This window comes from Sturnus vulgaris, chromosome 3 (assembly GCF_052056855.1).
Source record: "Sturnus vulgaris isolate bStuVul1 chromosome 3, bStuVul1.hap1, whole genome shotgun sequence".
Taxonomy (NCBI): domain Eukaryota; kingdom Metazoa; phylum Chordata; class Aves; order Passeriformes; family Sturnidae; genus Sturnus; species Sturnus vulgaris.
In genome coordinates this window covers 60,784,703-60,804,200 of record NC_142245.1, presented here as the reverse complement: position 1 = coordinate 60,804,200, position 19,498 = coordinate 60,784,703, and the positions used below count along the sequence as shown (strand labels likewise).

The following is a 19,498-nucleotide window of genomic DNA, read 5'->3' as shown; positions in this document are numbered from 1 at the left end:
AATAGTTGCTACTGCATTTCCTTCAGTTTGGAGTCAGGATGTGAGTGTGGCATGCCTATTTATCCAAGAGCTGTGAAACACACTTGTCTTACCCTTTGGACACAGACAGCATGAATCACCAAAAGGACCAAAACTTGAGTCTCCCAGGCTTACTTGCTCATGACAGCCCATTAATAAAGCAGAAAGTGCAGTCTTGGCTACTGACAGCAAAAATGCATGGAAGTGGCTGATATACCTCAGAATGGAGCTTGGGCCAGCTTGTCTGGGGATTTTACCAGAGAGTGCATTTTAACATGATCTGTCGTGCTTTGCTTCCCTGAGCACCAGGGCAGATCATTAAATTTATGAGTTTTGGCATGTGTAGAGTATACGAGAAGTGAAATGAGCAATTGCCCTCATTGTGGCAATGGCTTATTTTGCCAAGTTTAATTTTACATGTGCAAAGGGGTCAGTAGCTAGATTTGCAGACAACCAAAACATGTATTTAACAGTTGGTTTACTTGTAAATGCCAAACCTGAAACAGTTGCGTAAAGTCCCTTTCTAAGTGGTTTTTTCAAGTTTGGTGGGGTTTTCTGGTTTTGGTTTGGTTTTTTCTTTTATTTTTTTTAAAGTTAGACTTGTTGGTAAGTAAAATTGAACAGCCTGTGCTGTTCACTTTGCAAAGTTCACATTTTATTGCAAAGAACTTTGCAATGAAGATTTTTAGACCTCTGCATTGAAGTGGACCAATTTATTGAGAAGGGGAGAAGGTATTTGCAAAACTTGATCAGAATCTGTGGTGCAAAAAAATACTTGTAATATGGGCAAAGGTAGTGCATAAAATTTCCTTGCTCTGTTCTGCCACACAGTTTTAGTTTTGACCTGAAAATTGTTCATTTTTTGTTCCCACCCATGCGATATAAATTAAAAAGCAGGCTACAAACATACATCTTAGAAATGCATCTAAAAGTTTTATTCTATCTGAGGTATAGGTTAGGCTGTGTAATAATTCTGACTAATGAAATCCTTTTGACTGAAATGTTGTCCAAATTGTTAAATAAAATTTTCTCAGGATAGACATGTTTTGGTTTCCTGACTATTCCTTAGTTTAATATAGCCATGTTTGACTGACACATAGCTTATACATATTTCATTTGTAAATGACTCTTCTATTTTTTTTCATGGGGTACATCACTAAAGAAGTTGTCAACACTTTATAAATAATATTTGTCTTCTATCCTCACTGTTTTATTTTTGGAAACTAAATTATAACAAAGTTTAAAAATGTAAATATAAAAAAGGAAAATGAGCTTGCAATAAAATTTGAGTATTATAATATATAAATATTAAATTGTTTTATGAAATTCCGTATTTTCAATAGTTATTGCTGCACAGCAGTGATTTTTTTTTTCAGTCTCACATGCCCTCATGTCTATAGGTCAAGCACAGGGTACGTTTTCTTCAAGGAAGAACTTACTGATGTTACAGAAGTTACTATTCCTGTCTGTGATGCAATGTTTTAAGTACTTACAGTTGGAGAGAAATTGTTTGAACAGGGCTGAATCTGGGAACAAGTCAAGACTGGAAAACATAGGTCCTGTGGAGTCTGGAAGGGGAGATTTTATTTTTGTTGGTTCCAGTGAAATCAGTTTCTGGACTTATCTGTCAAGTTCCTGGCAGAAATGCTGTTAGAGTGTTTCCAGTCACATTTTTGAGTTTGGAGATTGGTAGTACTTCTGGAGAAGTAAGCAAGTTCTTTTTCGTTGGATAATCTTTGTAAGATGGAAGGAAAAGTATATGTTTTACTTGCTGATTTAACATACCCTCTACATAAGACTTGCTTACAGTTCTGTGCACTGTGTATATAGATAAAACCCTGTATATATATATATATATATAAATCCTTTTTTTCCCATCTAGGTTACAGGTTGTTTAGGAGTAAAGCGAATAAAGGAAAGTTTGGTTTTGCATTGCCTTATTTCTTTCCCTGCTCTTAGCTTGGGGTGGGAAAACAGGGTTGGAGGGGCTGAGTGTTGCTTCAATGGGACTGATTTCGAGATAAGGAGTACCAAAGCCACCAGATGGATCACCTGAGCATCTTGGCTTGTTCTTCATCTTGTAGGTGTGTTTGAAATCAGGCCTCGTCATGACTGTTCTGTGCATGCCCTGCTGCAAAGCTCAGCCTCTCTGGGCGTGCATTGCTCTGCCAACCCTCAAGCAGAGGGAGCAGACAGCTTGTTTGCTCACCACTGTGCCACCAAGGCTTCCTGCTGAGGAGGACTTCTTGGCATGGCTTACAGCCCTGTCATGAACGTTCCCACTGTCTGGGGGAAACCTTCTTGAAATTAGTGATAGGAAACTGTTCCTCAGAGTCTGTCTTTTAATGTTCAATTTCTGTTTGTTCAGATTTACCAAGTCTCCAGTGCTACTGTTTTCATTGGATGGCTTCAGAGCAGAGTATTTGCAGACTTGGGGTGGACTTCTACCTGTTATTAGCAAATTACGTGAGTAGTTTCTTTGTCTAAGAAATATTATGACATCTTACCTGAAAAAAACCACAGATGCAGCTTTGCTCACTCTTTAAAGACTTCACTCTTCTGCCATGAATATGGAAATTGTTGTTGCCCTAAAGAACACCCATGCACAAAGAACTTGAGGTGTTGGAGAGTAGTAGGGCAAGAAAGAGAGGGCTTGAGGAAAGGATCCTTTTGATTTGCAGTGAAATCTTACAAGTTATAGCTCATGTTATATTTAGGAGATAACATTTTTGCTGTGAGGTTTTTTATTTCTTAAAAATAGAAGTGGATCCTTTTTACTCTACAATGCATATCATCTCATATTTAGGTGGAATGGCTTTGGAAAATGAAAAGCAAGATAGAAAGCATTTTATTATATTTGGAGAAAGAAGACAGAGGAGGAAGAGACTAAGAAGAGATGATATAGAAGGGCTGGTAGAAATGTAATGAATCTAAGAAAACCTTAATTTAACAAACATTTCCAGAAGAAATATTCCCCAGCTTTTTTAGTGTCTTACTCGATTTGGTAGTGTCTAAATAATTTTAGTTACTTTTCCTGTTTCTGTTTTGGCTGTGGTCTGTAGAGAACTGATGGTATTTCTTGTCTGAAAAATATGCCAATCTTCTTGACGTTCATAAATTACTACCTGGGGTGCCTGGTTTCAATTTGACTAAAAATAAATCAGTAAAAATACTTGCTTTTTTACACAGTGGTTGTTACAACTTGAGTTGTTCCAGAGGATAACAATTCGCAGATGTATTTGAGGTTTTGGGTTCTTTTTAGTTTTGTTCCTTGCCAGAATAAAATGAGACATTTTCAAAGTTTTCATTAGATGCAGTTATAAAAAATTTAAACTGGAAATTATTTCTGGGACATTTCTAGGAGAGGCTGGCAAGTACAAATTATTCTAGCTCTGCCTGAGATGCAAGATAGAAGTGTCACAAAGCATCTGTAGGGCTTCCAGTCTGCAATATCTACTTACACATGTAAAGTTTCTTCATTCTTTGGTCTGGATAGACTACAGTGGGACTTCCCTCATTGACTTCTGTAATTAACTTGTACTTCTCTTTGCACTGAACCCATGACAAATTCTGACCACTAAGAAATACAGATATGTTTGTATCTTCTTCAAAGTAATTTCACTTCTCCACAGCTATGAGGTTTTTGATGGTCAAAATGTATATTTTTAAAAGATTCTAATTCCAGAATGCCTAATAATACATGTTTTATATGCAACTAAATACTTTCTCCAGTCTGGGGCAAGTATTAATTCTGCATTATGTTTATGGTTCTAAAGTACTCTGGATCATTTTTTGCTGAAGGCTTTTGCTATACAATGTGCTATGGGAACTTCAGTTTCCTTATTTTTTCCCTCATAGTAAAAAATTAATGAAATGCTCAAATAAAGCAAATTTTCTTTCGTAAGAAAAAAATATTCTCATTAATGAAAATTGGTGTCACTGAGGTGTATATCCCATAACACTCTGAGGACCTGTAGCTTCAAATCTCTACGTGCTTTATGTTCCATGTGGCCAAAAATGGTGGAAGGAGTCATATTGTAAAAATAAACTTCTATATGAGTGAGTGAATACTCCTGCAGGATTTACTGTTCAGAAAAGGGTAATAAAATCTATTCCTCTGTGTAGACAGGTAACAATAGTGGAAACATTGCTTGACTATTGCTGAAAATTTGTATTAAATCGTTTCAGAGTTCACAGCTGTCCATTTATGTAGGAATATTAAATTTTCAAAAAAAGACAATTTAAGTATGACACCATTTACAAAGCAGTGAACAGCTACTCTCATCTTATTGGACTGCCTGGTTCTGTGTTAAATTAGGACTGTGCTAAACACCTGGATTTTCATCTTTAAAGCATTTGATGACAAGTGCAGAATTCCAATAGAAAAAAAGAATGTTATTATTTGGTTCTGTTAATTCAGCCATGCTTACAGTGATATTCTGGTATCTCCTTGGAGAAATCTGTCAGAGTAGATGCCTGTAAAACTATCATAATTTCACTTTTACTGTGTTTTGTTATACATTTGATATCCCTGCTATTTGAAAGATGATTCAGCATGGAGCTGAGGGATTTTAGTGAACCCAGGCATAGTCTTGCTGTGCACATGTGGTGTTCAGAGAAGACATTTTCATATACAATTATGCTGTGATATTTTTAGGTAAATGATCCTTTTGTATTAAATCACCTTTAGCTAGGGCAATGAGCCAGAAAGAATTAAGATAACTCTTACAGAAAGTCCTAGCAAAAACCCCCTAGGATTTTTGGAAAAATTTTAAAGCATGTTTTTCTCTTACTTTATAAAGAAAAAAAAAAAAAAAAAGAAACAACAACTTCCCCAGCCACCCACACCAAAAAACGAAGAAATAGTCTCAAAAACAGATTTGGAAGTAGTTAAAATGTGCTAGGTGTTTTCCAGTAATAAAAAAAGATACAAGTGGTCATTTGTTACTACAGAACACAAGTGTGGGTGGGGATCCCTGTGTGACTTGAGAGGATTTGTTTTTCTGGCCTAGCTTCTTTTATCTTGATTATCTCAAACTGATTATTTCAACTGAAATCTAACTGAAGCATCAATCCAATGAGTTCAAAGTGCCTTGATGCAACACCTTCTATGTTTTGAAGCCTTTAATTTCTATTCTATTTATATTATATGTAATTACCCAGAGTCATAGTGAAGATGACCCAGAGATGTTCTTCCTATAGGGTCATTAGTTTTGGTTCTTTATTATCTATTGAAGCAGTTCTGATATTTTTTAAGTTGTCATGAAGGCTTTTTTTATTCTTTCGGAAAATTGGGGCCCAGACATTTGCTGGTGGAATTTACACCACGTAAATAAAGTTTGCCCAGTTGGTTTGGCCTTGCTAATGCCTCTTCATACTATAAAATACTGTACACTAATTTCCCTAAAGCCATATGATTTGTATTTTGAGATAAAGAAAACTTTGACATACATCCTAGAAGAAGAGCTTATTTTTGTATTTTAAAAGCCCCACAAACAAGAAAGGAAGACTGCAAAATAAGCAGTGGTTTGACAGATGACTTAGAGAGCCAGACACCACTGTGTCAGTGGCCACTTCTCCCCTGGGAGCACCCAGGGTTAAGTGTCTGGTTGGTCTCAAGCTGCAGACTGCACTTATTACATACCAGGGCAACTGTCGAGGGTGTGATTTCTTTCATTTTTCATTCTTATCTGTACATGCTTTTCACAAAGGCTGTAGGTTTTGCTCATGTGGCCATTGCAGTCAACCACTAGGCATTTATAAAATTTGTGTTAATAGGCATTTAGTCAACTTGTAAATGAATATGGGAAGAAAACTTAATTATTAAGTTCTCCGTTTTGAAGAGTGAAAACTTTCTGGAAATACGGAAATATAGTCTGTATTCTGTTTTTGTTTGTTTGTTTTTTTTTTCCTTATAGCTATACATCTTCATAAGAGAAACTTTTTATTTCAGTAATTTTGCTGACTTTCTTTGTTACTTCCTCTAGAGAAATGTGGAACATCCACTTCCAGTATGAGACCAGTGTATCCTTCAAAAACCTTTCCCAACCATTACTCCATTGTCACAGTAAGAATTCTTGTATATTATATGCTTCCACTACTGTTCATTATCAAGTTTTCTCCAAGAGGATAGTATATTTTGATGCATTATTAGCCTAATTTGATTTCTCTTCAGAACAGGAAAAATTATGTATTTTATTTACGCAATTTAGGTTAACAGCTATTACATAACACTACAGCTAAATGGCCAGATCTAATGTAAGTAAATCCAGTTTAAGAGTAGCTGTGAAAAATCCCATGTGGCTAAAAGTTCATATCACTTTACAACTCCTCATTTATGTAAATATTTCCAGTAAATTGCAGTTTCCTCTCTTGGAGTGGGAGCAGCCTGACTTTAAGTTGCCAACCTTTTTCCACTTCATTAGGGTAGCCTGGCATGATGAAAAGAAGGAAATGAGAGGAAAGATTTGAGCATCATGCTGATATTGGCTCTGTGTGATGGACTGTACCCAAGCCTGCACAGAAATGTCACAGAGCTGATCTTGCAAATTTGCCACTTCTTGCATGTAGGAGGAAAAAGAAAAATTGAGGTTTTCAGCACAAATGCAGGGTTGGAGTCCAGGACATGCTTTTTAGTTTCATCATACCACAACTAAAATTCAGTCAAATACTAGGATCTGCACTTTCTTATCTTCCCAGTTTTTCAAGACCTTTGGTGGGAGTACAAATTGAGGAATGAGATGCTTGATTGTGTAATCCTCACAAATCTCCATGACTGAATATGCAACTATGAGGCATTAATCATGCCCAGCAGCCATGTGATGTGTGCAGTACTGTTTATCTCAACTCCTTATTCTTGTGAAAGGTAGCAAGGTCCTAATGGTGATGGTGTTTTATCCCTTATAAATTTAAAAAGGAAGTAGTCTGCTTAAAGACAGAGCACAAAGTCTGCTAAAACTACCCAAGACCTGGTGCCTGCACTTCTTTGACTGTTCATGTAATCGTTTTCTAGAGCTAGAGCTTTTGCTTACGTGATGGAAGTCTAGCATAGGTAATTGCTTTATCTTTGCTACTAAAGATACAACAAATGTTTGAACTCGAACAGTGTCTTTCTTTCAGTTTGATCCCAAAGGTCAGTGTCTATTTTTTAAAAAATCTCACTGAGAAGCAAATAAGAGTTGGAAGGTAGGGCTTGGAAGCCATGAGAGATGATGCTGCTAACTTTGGGTCCTGAGCTACTGGTGGAGGAGAAGTCACCAGTAGAGTGACTGTTCAATGAATATATTTGTCTAAAGGACATGTTTGAGTAGCTGTAAGGTTATTTTTCTTTAGAGCACTGCAACAAGGCATGCTCTCAATTACAGGGGCTGTATCCTGAATCTCATGGTATAATTGATAACAAGATGTATGACCCCAGAAGAAATGCATTCTTCACCCTTAAAAATGAGGAGAAGTTTAATCCGCAGTGGTACCAAGGCCAGCCTGTAAGTACTAATACCCTTCTGAGAATGTACATCACCCTGTTATGTTACTTAATATCTCTTGGATGCACAGTGATGTTGAAAGAGTACAGAGGGTAATTCTAACTCAGCCAAGAAGCGTTACTCAGCAGCCCTAGGAATTGCCGTGCTAGAGCTGCAAAATAACAGATGAAACAAAATGTAACAGGCTTTGTTGAACTTAAATGGAATTTTCCCTAGGGAGGATGCTGGCTTAAAATAGCTGATATAGATACCAGATTTCGGTCTGTTTTTAACATGAGTGGGCTTGCAGTTAACTTCTATGAGAAACTCAACGACCAGTAAGTTTGAGTAATAAGAAGCACTAATAAAGGTTCATGCTCTGCTTAAATTACTTGTAAGTCTAAAGGCGTGGTTTCAAAAGAAATTGTCTCAGCTCAATTATGTGCCTATGGCAAAACTGATGAGATTGCCATGAAAATAAACTGGCATGGAGAAGTTTGAGTGAGCGCTAGCCTGAAGAATAGCAAGGGACCAGATGTAACTATTTAGTATGGGGAAGAATGGGCTTTTTTTTTTCCTGTTTATTTTTGTGGAATTTTTTAAATGTTTATTTGGTTTTGTTTGGTTGGTTTTTTTTTTTTGAGGAAAGAACATACAGGTGTAGAACTTGCAGGCCACTGAGAATAGAGTGATGTATGAGTTAGGCAGGAAACATGCAGAAAGCATAAATCTGTAAACCGTGAGAGCAGCAGTAAAATCAAAAGAACTGACCAAAATGCTGTTTCCATATGTCAGGAGTGTGTGGGACATAGGTTCTTGGAATATTCCTACCACTTCTTGTGTCACTGTTTTTGAGGGATTTCCCCTTCCTGGTGTTCAGCCATTGCATTTCTACTCATGGTTCCTACCTCTGTCCTCTCTCCGTGGCATTGCAGCAGCAGGGATGTGAGTGTTTGCCACAAGAATGAGGCTACAAGGCGTATCTGGGCTGCAGATAGTGATGACAGGCTAGATTGACTGGACAGCTCCATGAAACTGTTAGTTTCTGGTCTTGCTGGTGGGTGCAGAGCTGGTGGGGTGGCCGTGGCTCTGGCAGCCTCTCGCTGGTTCTGCAGTGGGCGCTAACGATGGCCGATGCTCTCCGTTCTCCGGCAGATTTGGCTCACGGCCATGTACCAAGGGCTGAAAGCAGGGACGTACTTCTGGCCTGGGTCTGATGTGGCAGTGAATGGAACCTTTCCAAACCTGTATAAAATGTACAATAGGTATGTAAACGCCTGTGGCTTGGGGGAATATTTGACTGTAACGATTGCAGGGGGGCAGATGCCAGAAAAAGTGTAATTTTTCCCCCTACTTTTCTAAATAATTTTGTACAATGGAGAAAAAAGGCTAGGATCCCATTAACTATCTCAGTATAATGCAGAGCCTTTGTTGTTTAATTATCTTTTCATTTCTCAGGAAATGTTTTAATGGTAAGATGTGTAAAAACGAGCTTTAAGCATAAACAGCTTTGAAGCTTTAGTGCTTTACTCTTTCAATTTATAAACCTTTTGTGGCTGATGTAGAATATTTCAATCCAAACTTCTCATGTAGCAAATGGATCAGGCTTTGATGTAATATTATCCATGAAAACTGAAGTTTTACTGTTGACCATGATAAGCTGTTCTGCTTTAAAATTATTTTCATTGCAGATTTTGAAAATGCACTCATATTTTAGTCAGTGATTGCTCTTCACTGCAATTAAACATTTTCTGCTTAATGAAAATGCTTATCATCATTTATTTAATAATCTCAAATCTTGCCCAGGAAATCAGGCTTCTCATTTCTATCTTAGGATCGTTTTCTCTTCTTACAGCCTTCATACAGGATGGAATTTTTGATTCTTGATTTGCTACCTATATTTTCTTCCCCAGCAACTGATGATGCACTGTTACTTGAACTTTTGTTAAATGTTGAATACGTACTTTGTGGGTGCCTCATGTTGTTGGTCTGCTTCAGAAAGTGATGCAGAGATCTACTTTGTAACATAGTATGAGAACTTTTATTCAACCTATTTAAATTTAAAATAACCAACCCAACTCCTAAACCAGGATTTTTTCAAAACATAATATAGGAATAAAAGCCTGCATGTGACTCTGCACCTTGAGGCCAATTATTTGCTTTGTATAGTAAGCATAAGAACTACTGGGAGTATTATTCTAATCATATTGGGAATGATATTCAAGGGAGATTTAGATCAGGCCATAAACTCCTGTAGAGTCACAGGCAATTAGCATAGACAAATTTGTGTCTTACTAAAAAGCCTGCAATGTTTTTTTTTTTCCTGCTAAAGTAAAGTGATTTTTTTTTGGTAATGCATGGCTAAAAGATTTAACTCTTGGAAATACATGGTTGATTGATATTATATTATTTTGATGCAGCTCAATCCCATTTGAAGAAAGAGTGGTGACTGTCCTTCGCTGGCTGCAGCTACCTGAAGATGAAAGGTAGGTATACATTTATGAGTGTGAGTTCCTGTTTGAGTGGCATTACATGAATTACTTTGTAAACACATTTTCTGTTTTTAACAATATCTTATGCTTTATTCTAACAATGTTAAAATATTAAATAGTGCAAACCTGTTTCTGTGACTGAAAACTTCTTAAATTAAGTTTTATCTCTCCATTTAATGTATTTTTCCTCTGAATGACAGTGTTTCCCATATTTGATCTCCATTGTTGAAATGTAATCTCTTCAAACTGTCTCAACATGTATGTAAAATATTACATTTTTGGTACTGTTTGATATAGACCACACTTTTACACTCTGTATTTAGAAGAACCAGATTCCTCGGGCCATAAGTTTGGACCAGTAAGCAGTGGAGTAAGTAGTTTTGTAGTTTCTTAATTTTTTTTTTTCAAATTCGAAACTTTGCTCTGACTCTATAGCTTCATAATTCATGTTAGGTTAACTGAGATCACGTGAAGTATGCTTTTTAGGATAAAAACTTGTGAACAGACAGTCTATCCATGATTAACACTGATATAAAGCATATAATAGCCTTTTTAGTAAGCCTAGTTTTTATTTTCTTAATTTCAATAACTTTTAAATTACCAATGCATATTTGGATATGTCTTATACGTTCTTTTATCTGCTCCTACTAATGGTTCATGTTGATTTTTGGCAGGGGAGGGGAATGAGGACAAAAAATTAGTATAATTTCAGTTTAGCAAGAACAGATGTTTGCATAACAATGTCCAAGTTATGGTCATAAAGTATTCCTGTTAACAATTGTCATTCATTTCCCCCCAGTCTCTGTGCTAAGGTTTGGTGGATTTTGGCTTTATGGCCCTGCAGTTATAATTTATGCCTTCTTAGAAAGAGACAGATAAAAGGAACACTGGCCCCATCACAGTCTGTGATTTGTTATATAAGTAAGAAATCTTTGGGACTCCTACTATCTTAAAAAGTATAGCTTTACATTAAAAAAAAAAACACAAAGTGAAAAATGCAAAGGAAAAAGTTCTTGGAAATTCAGGACCTTTGTAAAATTCTCCCATCTTGAACAGTCAGGGAGTTTAGGCATCATAAGTAGGTATTTAGCTTCAGTGGTGACAAGAGTAAAAAAGCTCTTGCCAATTCCTCTTAAACTATAAGTAGCTACTGTTCGTGTAAGGAAGAAGCAGACTTAATTGGAACTGCAGTATGGGGAGCATGATTAAATTGGCTATCTTTTTCTTTGTTTAATAGGGGTATCTAAAGTTCTGTATGTCAGGAACGCTCTGGAGAGAAAGACCCTGAGGATTTGTTGTCATAGTCTCTGCAGGAGCATCTCTTCTTTGTTGATACAAAGCAAGACAGCTTGTGCTAGTAGTTCAGTGAGGTGACAGAATTACTTCATTGGAAAAGACTTTTTTTTTTTTAACCTAGCAAGTATTCAAAAGTAACTCTAGTGCTGTACCTCTGCAAGTGAACTTGGGCACCAGACCCCTGATCACAAGGAGTGCTAGACTGGTAGTTCATTATTTGGCTTTTTCAGTTTCTTTAAAGTAGTTTGGCTGGATATTAGTCTCAGAGGACAATTTCAAGGACAATCTACTCCAAATCCCAACAGGCATTTTGAGGAAGGGTATTGCAGACTTGGCTTCCTGTCTTCTATCCAGCACATCAGTATCTTCATCCTTTGTCATTCCCTGTGCTTGCTTGTGCCCAAGCACAATACAACAAGCATCCTCAATTTCCTACTTTAAAACCACCCTCACTGGTTATAATCTGTGAGGTGGTTTTTTGTTTGATGCTTTTGTTTGGGGTTTTTTTCCCTTCTTTTTAAGTATCTGCAACTGAAATAACACATAAGAATGCCTAGCTGTGTCATAGTGCAGTATGCAGAAAAAAAAATTGGGCTAAGGGCTGTATAGTGTAGATATGGCCAGTCTTCTGTAGATGGAGGCAACTCTGATCAGTGCAGGTGATATGCAGTCAACAGGCTTTCATTTTTATTTAGATATATTTAACAGTATTTTAACACTTACTTTACATTCCTATTTCTGTCCTGCAGGTCATTATGGCATTACAGAGAGTGGACCAAATAGTAGGGATGCTGATGGATGGTCTAAAGCAAATGAACTTGCATAAATGCCTGAACATTATTTTTATATCAGATCACGGTAAATTGATTTTATGAAATATATCAGAACTTTGAAGAACTGTCTTTATAAAGTAATATTCTGAATTTATACTTGTATGTTTCTGGCAAGGTTAACAAAGGAAGTAATAACTATAAAATATGTTTTCTATTATCAAGATGATGTGAAAAATAATCAGTGAGAGAGTCAGACTATTTTATGAAGGGGTAAAGAAATTGAGAACATAGAGAAGAATTAAGTAATTTTCATATTTTATTTCTAATTCCTTTTGTGACCATTACCAGATTATAAAAGAAATAGAATAAAAAATGTGAACTGTAAAAAAATGTATTTCATTTTCTTCTGCCTTTTAACTACTCTGCACAGCAACAGTTTACAAACTGCTGAGGAACTGAAAATACAAGCCATATCTTTCTTTCCATTATTAGTTCCCTTATATGTCATCAGAAGGGTGTGAATATGAAACTTTGATTTATTTTTCTAGCTTTTCTGTGTATCTGGAATTATTTCTATATGTATTTAACTATTGTTTTCTACTTCTTTTCTTGACAACTGAAATATAAGCACACTTTCATGCAGCACAAAATTGACCTGCAAAACTCATTGCCACAGGGAATGATGCAAGCCAAATATCTTTACAGGCTTAAAAAAATTATAACATTAATGGAGGGTAAACCTGCCAAGCATTATTTAAAGTAAGATATCAAATGCAATAAGCAACTCAAAGTCCCTTTGGCTTCTGAAAACTGATAAAGAGCACTAGGAGAAAGACCAGTCAATAATTCTGTGCTTATTGGGTATTTCTTTAGATGTGTATTGAACATTATTAGGTAGGATACTGGGCTAAATTAATATTTGGTCTGATGATTACTACTGTTCTTAGGCTCGTAAGAGTTCTCTTCCCTTTAGAGAAGAAAGTTTGTCTATTTATTAGATTGGAGAGTCTTTCTCAGCGGAGGAAATGGATGATAATGTTTATCTGTGCTTGGTTTTTTATCTTCTAGACATAAGTATTGTGGTCTTCTTGGGCCAGATGCCTTGGGATTGCTGATAAAAAGACCAGAGAAATTAGATTTCTGACTTCTACAACTAAAGTTACATGTCTCCTTAGCAAGGTGACTCTACACTGATATTTCCATTTTAAAAGAAAATGTATTTCCTTTTTCAGGGATGGAAGTAGGGACCTGCAGAAAAACAGCATATCTGAACAGCTATCTTGATGATGTTGAAGATTTCATAGTTGTACCTGGTCCTGCAGCTCGCCTAAGACCTAATAATGTTCCAGATGAGTATTTCTCTTGTATGTAGTTGCTAAACTAATTTTGTTATTTGGTTATATGTTTTTGTACTTTACAAATACAAACCTAGGATCCACATATTCCATTAGTAAACTTGAGTGAATTCCAACTAGAGACAACCTGGACAATGACGAAGAGGAAATACTGAGTAGAGTGTGCATTTGTGTTTTTAAAGACCATTTGACTTTCCAAGTCTGAAAGTATATTTGAATCCCACTTTCAAATACACAGAAACATTTTATGGGCTGCCTCAGAGTTACCAACTGCAAATGTCTCCTGCCTTGTGAATGGCATTACTTTGAATAAGATCAAAGACACAAGACAACCCAAAAATCCTCCCTTTATGTCTCACCTCATTTCCTAATTTATTAAGTTTTGTATAAATTTGCAATATTTCTGTCTTAGAGAAATGTTAAATTGTTACTATCACTAATTTATTATTTTGAGTATTATTTTTCCTGGTTAAAAAAAATTGGCCTAATGCCCTGACAGTAATTGCCCTGAGTAAACTATAAATAGAGTAAATAATAAAATTGAGTAAAAAATCAATGAATACTTACAAATTTTTAACTCTGATTTGTTAAGCGGTCTTATTTTAGGAAAACATGTAATCCCTGCAATTTTTGGTACTTTTTAATGTTGAGTGCAGGAGCTTTCTTCACGTTTCATAGTATTTTTTTGGTAGGTTGGGCTTTTTTTCTGTTGAGATTATTGTTCTCTGTGCCCTTTAAAACTTGTAGACCTCAACCCCAGTGACTTTAAGTCCTGTTTACTTCACTGCTTGATGCTATTCTAAACTGTTTTAAATGTTTACTTGGAGAACATGGGAGTCAAATGCAGTTTCAGGCTCTCTCTGGAGAAGTTCAGGAAGGAGTAGTGCATCTCCTCCTTTGGATGTGTGCACTGTTACAATGAAGTAGCATGGCTGTCTTTGTAGCACTGCACGTGTCTGTGCAGGAATTATAAGTGGTTCTCTTGCCAGGGTAATCCTTTAGGTACTTGAGTCAAGTAGTGGATATGAGAGTCAGGACAGAGTAACTGAAACGTAGTGGGCCTGTGTTACACAAAATGTCAAACCACATGATGTAATGGTCCCTTTTGGCTTGAGCCTAAGCATCTGAAACTTAGCCAGCTGGTGCTTGGCTTTCTTTCTAAGGATATTTGGTAGACAAAATGCTGTTCTAGTAGATGCATTTCTGTCTTTCTTTATAAGCATATTAGCAAAGTAAAATTCACCTTGATTAACACAGCATTTAGTTGCTTCTTTTCTGAAAACTTACTGCTTGGATTATTTTCCTAACTGTGGCTAATATGTTTAACATGTAAGTATGGTTAACTTCTAACTAATAAAATTAACTAGATGTTAACTAATACAGTTTAAATTTAAAGCTGTCTGTAAGTAATCAAGGGGAAGAGAGGCTGAACTAAAATTTTATAAAAGCAATAGCTTGACTGTTTAGGGATTATCTTGTTCTATATGGTGTTCAATCTGGAAAAATAATTCCTTATGCCCAGAAATTTATTGAAACTTATGATTTGTATTACGTGATGGGAATGCTTTCATTTTACATCTGATCTTTTTTAACGTAGGTGACTAATACTTACATATGATTCTTCCAGTTAACTATGAAGGCATTGCCAGAAACCTCACAGTAAGTGTTGTCTTATCTATTGCTCTAGCTTAATTTCTGCTGGCAATTATAGGTATTTCATAGCATTAGCTGTTTGCTGGGCAACTTACATGCTGTCTGTACTTTGGTTCAGTGACAGGATGAGGGGACATGATCTTATACTGCACCAGGGGAGGTTTAGGTTGGACATCTGGAAGATTTTTTTTCTAGTTGACAAGGTGATGTTCAGTCGTAGTTGTACATGATGAACACAGAGGTCTTTTCCAAGCTAGTTGATTCTGTATGTGACCTTTGGTTAACAGCAACATCAAAAGTAGTTCCACACAGGGGAAGGTGAAAATTGAATAAGGTGACACACAGCTATCAGGTTGTGCATTAACTAAGACTTTGTGTTCATTTCACTGTATTGTGTTGCTTTTCCAACTGGAGAACTTGTGTATCTGGACCATATTAGATGAGGGCCATGTCAGTGTAAAACTCAGCTCTATTGCCTGGACATACATAAGATTTTCTTGCTAACACCTTTTTGATAAACAGCTTTGAGAGAGTGTACTGACTTTTTTTTTTTTTTTTGGGAGGAGGGTCAGTTGCAGTTTAATGATTTTGCTTTTTTGCTCTATCCTTGGCTTCTATTCTTATCCCTGCACCATAATCTGTTTGCCTCTAGTTTGTGCAAACACTGCTGTTAGTGAGAACAATGCTATTTGTATGGATGACTTCAGTATTCAAAAATTCCAATATTACAGTAGCTATTTTGTTTTGTGGGTATTTTTTTTTCCTTTCTAAAATCATTAATGGATCTTGGTTCATAAAAAAGTTTATTTGTCTCTGAGTGATCAGTCTAAAAACCCTAAATGTCTATTACCTTCTCTAATACAGAGCTGTAGACTTTTTGCACTGGACAGTCTCTTATCACTTGTGAAAGTATCATGATGTTCATGTCTTAATGTAATTCTTTATTAATTATCTGCAGTACCATTTAGTTCTATACAATCATAGGCTGTAAGAAAAAAAAAGGCAAGTTTTGTCCATAATGCAATATTAAGTTTATCTTTTAATAGCTATTGAATCCAAAACCAATGAGTATTTGTGATTTAAGTATTCATTCGTATGTCTCAGATCTTATGACTCCAAACCTGGTGGAGTTACATTGTTCTTAGTGGAAGTTATTGCAGACCATTTGCAATTGATGTGCATTGTAAGAACTGTGCATGACATAAAATACACATTTCACCAAAATTTCCTTATGTTTAAATTTAAACATTTCAGTGCTTAAAACCAAACCAGCCTTTCAAAGCTTATATGAAACAACTGCTACCCAAGCGTTTCCATTATTCCTATAATGACCGGATCGAACCACTGCACTTTTATTTAGACTCCCAATGGCAGCTTGCTCGGTAAGTTACAGTTACAACAAATAATTTATTCTTTTCTCTTCCAGGTGCTTAGAGTTCAGTGATAGCTGTTAGAGTGTGCTATTCTTGTCTTTCATAGCAAAGGGACATTGCAAAGGAGCAATGCATGTTTTTTTCTGCTGGTTTTGCTGGCCTGGGGAGGCTTAATTCTAAACTGGCAGCTATTGATATTCTCCCTGCTGTGTACGGAGATAGTGGCAGGTTAGAAACTAAGGTCCTCACTCTCATAAACTTGAGCACATCTTTCCATGCTGTAGGAATTTCCAATGTGATCCATGAAAGCAGAGCATGTAAATAATTTCTAGGTTAAATCAGTCTTGTCAGTCACTGAATTTCCTGAGTCCATGGTAGTTTATTATGTGTTTTGATGAAAGAATTTTCAAGTCCCATAATAGTGGTATCTGTTGTAATGGTGTTAATTTTGAGCACCTCTGTGGTACTTCAGGGCTTTCATGATGGAAGAGTTTTTCAGTGCATCTCTTCAGTAAGTCCTGTTGTGTAACACTGTAGACGTGTGCAAATCAGGTTTGGGTTAATAGAACTGTGTGTTTACATTGTGTGTATGGACCTAGCACGGGTTGGATGTTTGTTTTTATTAGACTGTAAGATTCCTGTCTGAATGGTCTAAATTAGATTAGTGTTTTTATTAAAAATATTGAGAATATGCTTACATAAAGTACTGTAAAGCTGTTACCCAAGTGAAAGTGAACTGAAAATCTGTTATCCTGAAATGAATTTTTTTTTTATATATCATGTGCTTTGACTTTAAATGACTCTGATGGACACATGAGCATTCCAAAGGGATAACATTTGTAGAGAAAATTACCATTCTGATTTTAAAGGCATTCTCTTCCCAAGCACTAAAACTTCTCATTCCCTATGGACAATCCTCCAAGTATCTTTAAACAGAGAAGTAAATATGTCATCACTGAAGTACTTTATGCCAATATGATTTGAAAACTGTGAGTTATATAAACTGTGTATTTTTAATAGAAAACCACTTGAGATTAAAAGCTGCAAAGGTGGATTCCATGGCTCAGACAATCGCTTCCCCAATATGCAGGTGAGATTTAAGCTTATGTTAGCTCTTATTTTTAGCTCCTTCTATTTCAAGATGCTGTATTTGCTGGCTGTTGAGTTTTGGGTTTTTTTGGTATTTTTAAGATCTCTGGTATTATTCCATCTGCAGTTAAATCAAACATTCATAGGACTGAGATTGTGATGTACTGGATAACCCACACAAATAAGGAGAGTCTTGAAGTTCTCTTTAATGAGAAATGGGAAGACATCACAGGGAAACATTAAATCAGGTCTTCAGTTTCGCCTAATTTGAGGAAGTCACTTAACCTATCCTCTGCCTTAGTTTCTGCTATCAATAAAATGAAAGCCAGTATTCTTGATTTCAAAAAGCTATTTTCAGGATTAAAATCCACAAACCATTGTGAGGTACTTGGATCTATTACAGTGAATATGTGTAAACACATGTATAAAGAGAAATCTGTGTGCTATGTGGACTTTGTAGGTTTTCTCATGAAACTAATTTTCAGTAATTTGCTTCCTTAAAAGCCTTTTTTCCCATGTGTTATAGAATTATATAGTGTTGGCATCAAACTGTTTTTTAAAAAAGTCTTAATCTTGAATCAATTTAGCCTTCCAGGCTTATACTTCTTCCCTGATTTGACAATGGAAAACCTGTTGATAGTGTTTCTAGTAATGGGCTGCAGTCAGCATGCCATGTGATGCCAAACATATTCCATCTCTCTCTGCTGCAGTTTGTGTAAATTTTTTCAGTAGATAGACTCTATTCAAACTTTTTTGCCACACTTGGGATTGTCACCCCTAACAAGTATTAAAAGAGATATAATTTATCCTTTTTGTGGCTAACATTTTAGCAGCATAACAGCATTTCATACTCTGTAATTTCTGAACAACAGAAAGGAGGTAGCATGTCCCTGCCTCATCTGGTTCAAATTAGGCTGGTTGAGTACATTATTAGCCTGCAGATTCTAGGATCAACAGTTGCGAAATAATGCCCTGTGTTATGCTTTAATCTCAAAAACACTAGTTGAGAGTTGAGTTTTAGCCTGTTTTTGCCACCCAGCTATGAAATCTGAGACAATTTAATTGTTTGCAAAGAGCTTGGAGATCTCATCCAGGGCTGTGCTATACAGTGTAAAACATCCAACACTCATTCAGTATCTTGATCCCACAGATGTGTGCAATCTGTTTCTCTTCATTAAAAATAAGCTGAGTAACTGAGGATAAGTTTTAAAACAATGTTTTTGGCAGCAGTTGAGCTTAAGCATTTGTTGCCCTTGCCTCTGTTCAAGCAGCAAACCCTGCAGTATGCTGGTTTAAGATTTGTGTGGCTGCAGTGTCAAGTAGGTTGGGGAAATGAGCCAGCAGGAAAAAAAAAAGGAAAGGTTTTTGAGCTGGCAGAATTCCTGGATCAGGTCCAGTACAGCTCAGGAAGTGGTGCAAGAAGAAGGAACAGCTGCATACCAGGCATGGAAACCTACGATCCTACCATTGCTTAAACCACTTAAAGCATTGCTACCAACAGATGTTATTATAGCCCCAAGTTAAAAGCTTCCAAATTGTTTACAGGATGTGATATGTGATGGTTACTTTGGATCAACATTTCCATTAAAACTTCTAAAGCATTTAAGAAAATGCTTTTTAATTTCTTCAAAAGCAGAGAAGAGCAAGGGATGTCATAAGTGGGTAAAGACAACGAGACAGAATTGGGTTTCCTAATACTCTTCTACACCTTTTAAAAATTATTCTTTTATATCTACTTTTTTAAAAAGCAAAACACCTGCTTTTGACTTTATACCTTTTGTGTTGGTAAAGTAAAGTTCTTGGAAGAAAATGCCATCTGAGTATGAAGATAATTTTCATTTCAACTTGTCTTAAACAGAATTCCACTATACTTTTCTCTGTAAATCCTAGGCTATCTTTATTGGTTTTGGACCAGGATTCAAGTTTGGTACTCAAGTTGATCCATTTGAAAACATTGAAGTATATAATTTAATGTGTGGTAAGTAC

At 36.1% G+C, this 19,498-nt stretch overlaps 1 protein-coding gene across 4 annotated transcripts in view; it reads left to right on the top strand.

Annotated features, from left to right (window-relative positions):
- Nucleotides 1–19,498, top strand: part of LOC106851905 (ectonucleotide pyrophosphatase/phosphodiesterase family member 1) — a 52,139-nt gene that overhangs the window by 22,369 nt on the left and 10,272 nt on the right. For all 4 annotated transcript variants that reach the window (XM_088161781.1, XM_014874230.2, XM_088161782.1 and 1 more), the window contains 12 exons: nucleotides 2,387–2,484; nucleotides 6,006–6,085; nucleotides 7,383–7,502; nucleotides 8,637–8,746; nucleotides 9,902–9,967; nucleotides 10,271–10,343; nucleotides 12,019–12,127; nucleotides 13,275–13,406; nucleotides 15,025–15,056; nucleotides 16,305–16,432; nucleotides 17,444–17,513; nucleotides 19,403–19,490. In XM_088161781.1, the coding sequence (XP_088017907.1) occupies nucleotides 2,387–2,484; nucleotides 6,006–6,085; nucleotides 7,383–7,502; nucleotides 8,637–8,746; nucleotides 9,902–9,967; nucleotides 10,271–10,343; nucleotides 12,019–12,127; nucleotides 13,275–13,406; nucleotides 15,025–15,056; nucleotides 16,305–16,432; nucleotides 17,444–17,513; nucleotides 19,403–19,490 (1,106 nt within the window). The remainder of the gene's footprint in view (nucleotides 1–2,386; nucleotides 2,485–6,005; nucleotides 6,086–7,382; nucleotides 7,503–8,636; nucleotides 8,747–9,901; nucleotides 9,968–10,270; nucleotides 10,344–12,018; nucleotides 12,128–13,274; nucleotides 13,407–15,024; nucleotides 15,057–16,304; nucleotides 16,433–17,443; nucleotides 17,514–19,402; nucleotides 19,491–19,498) is intronic.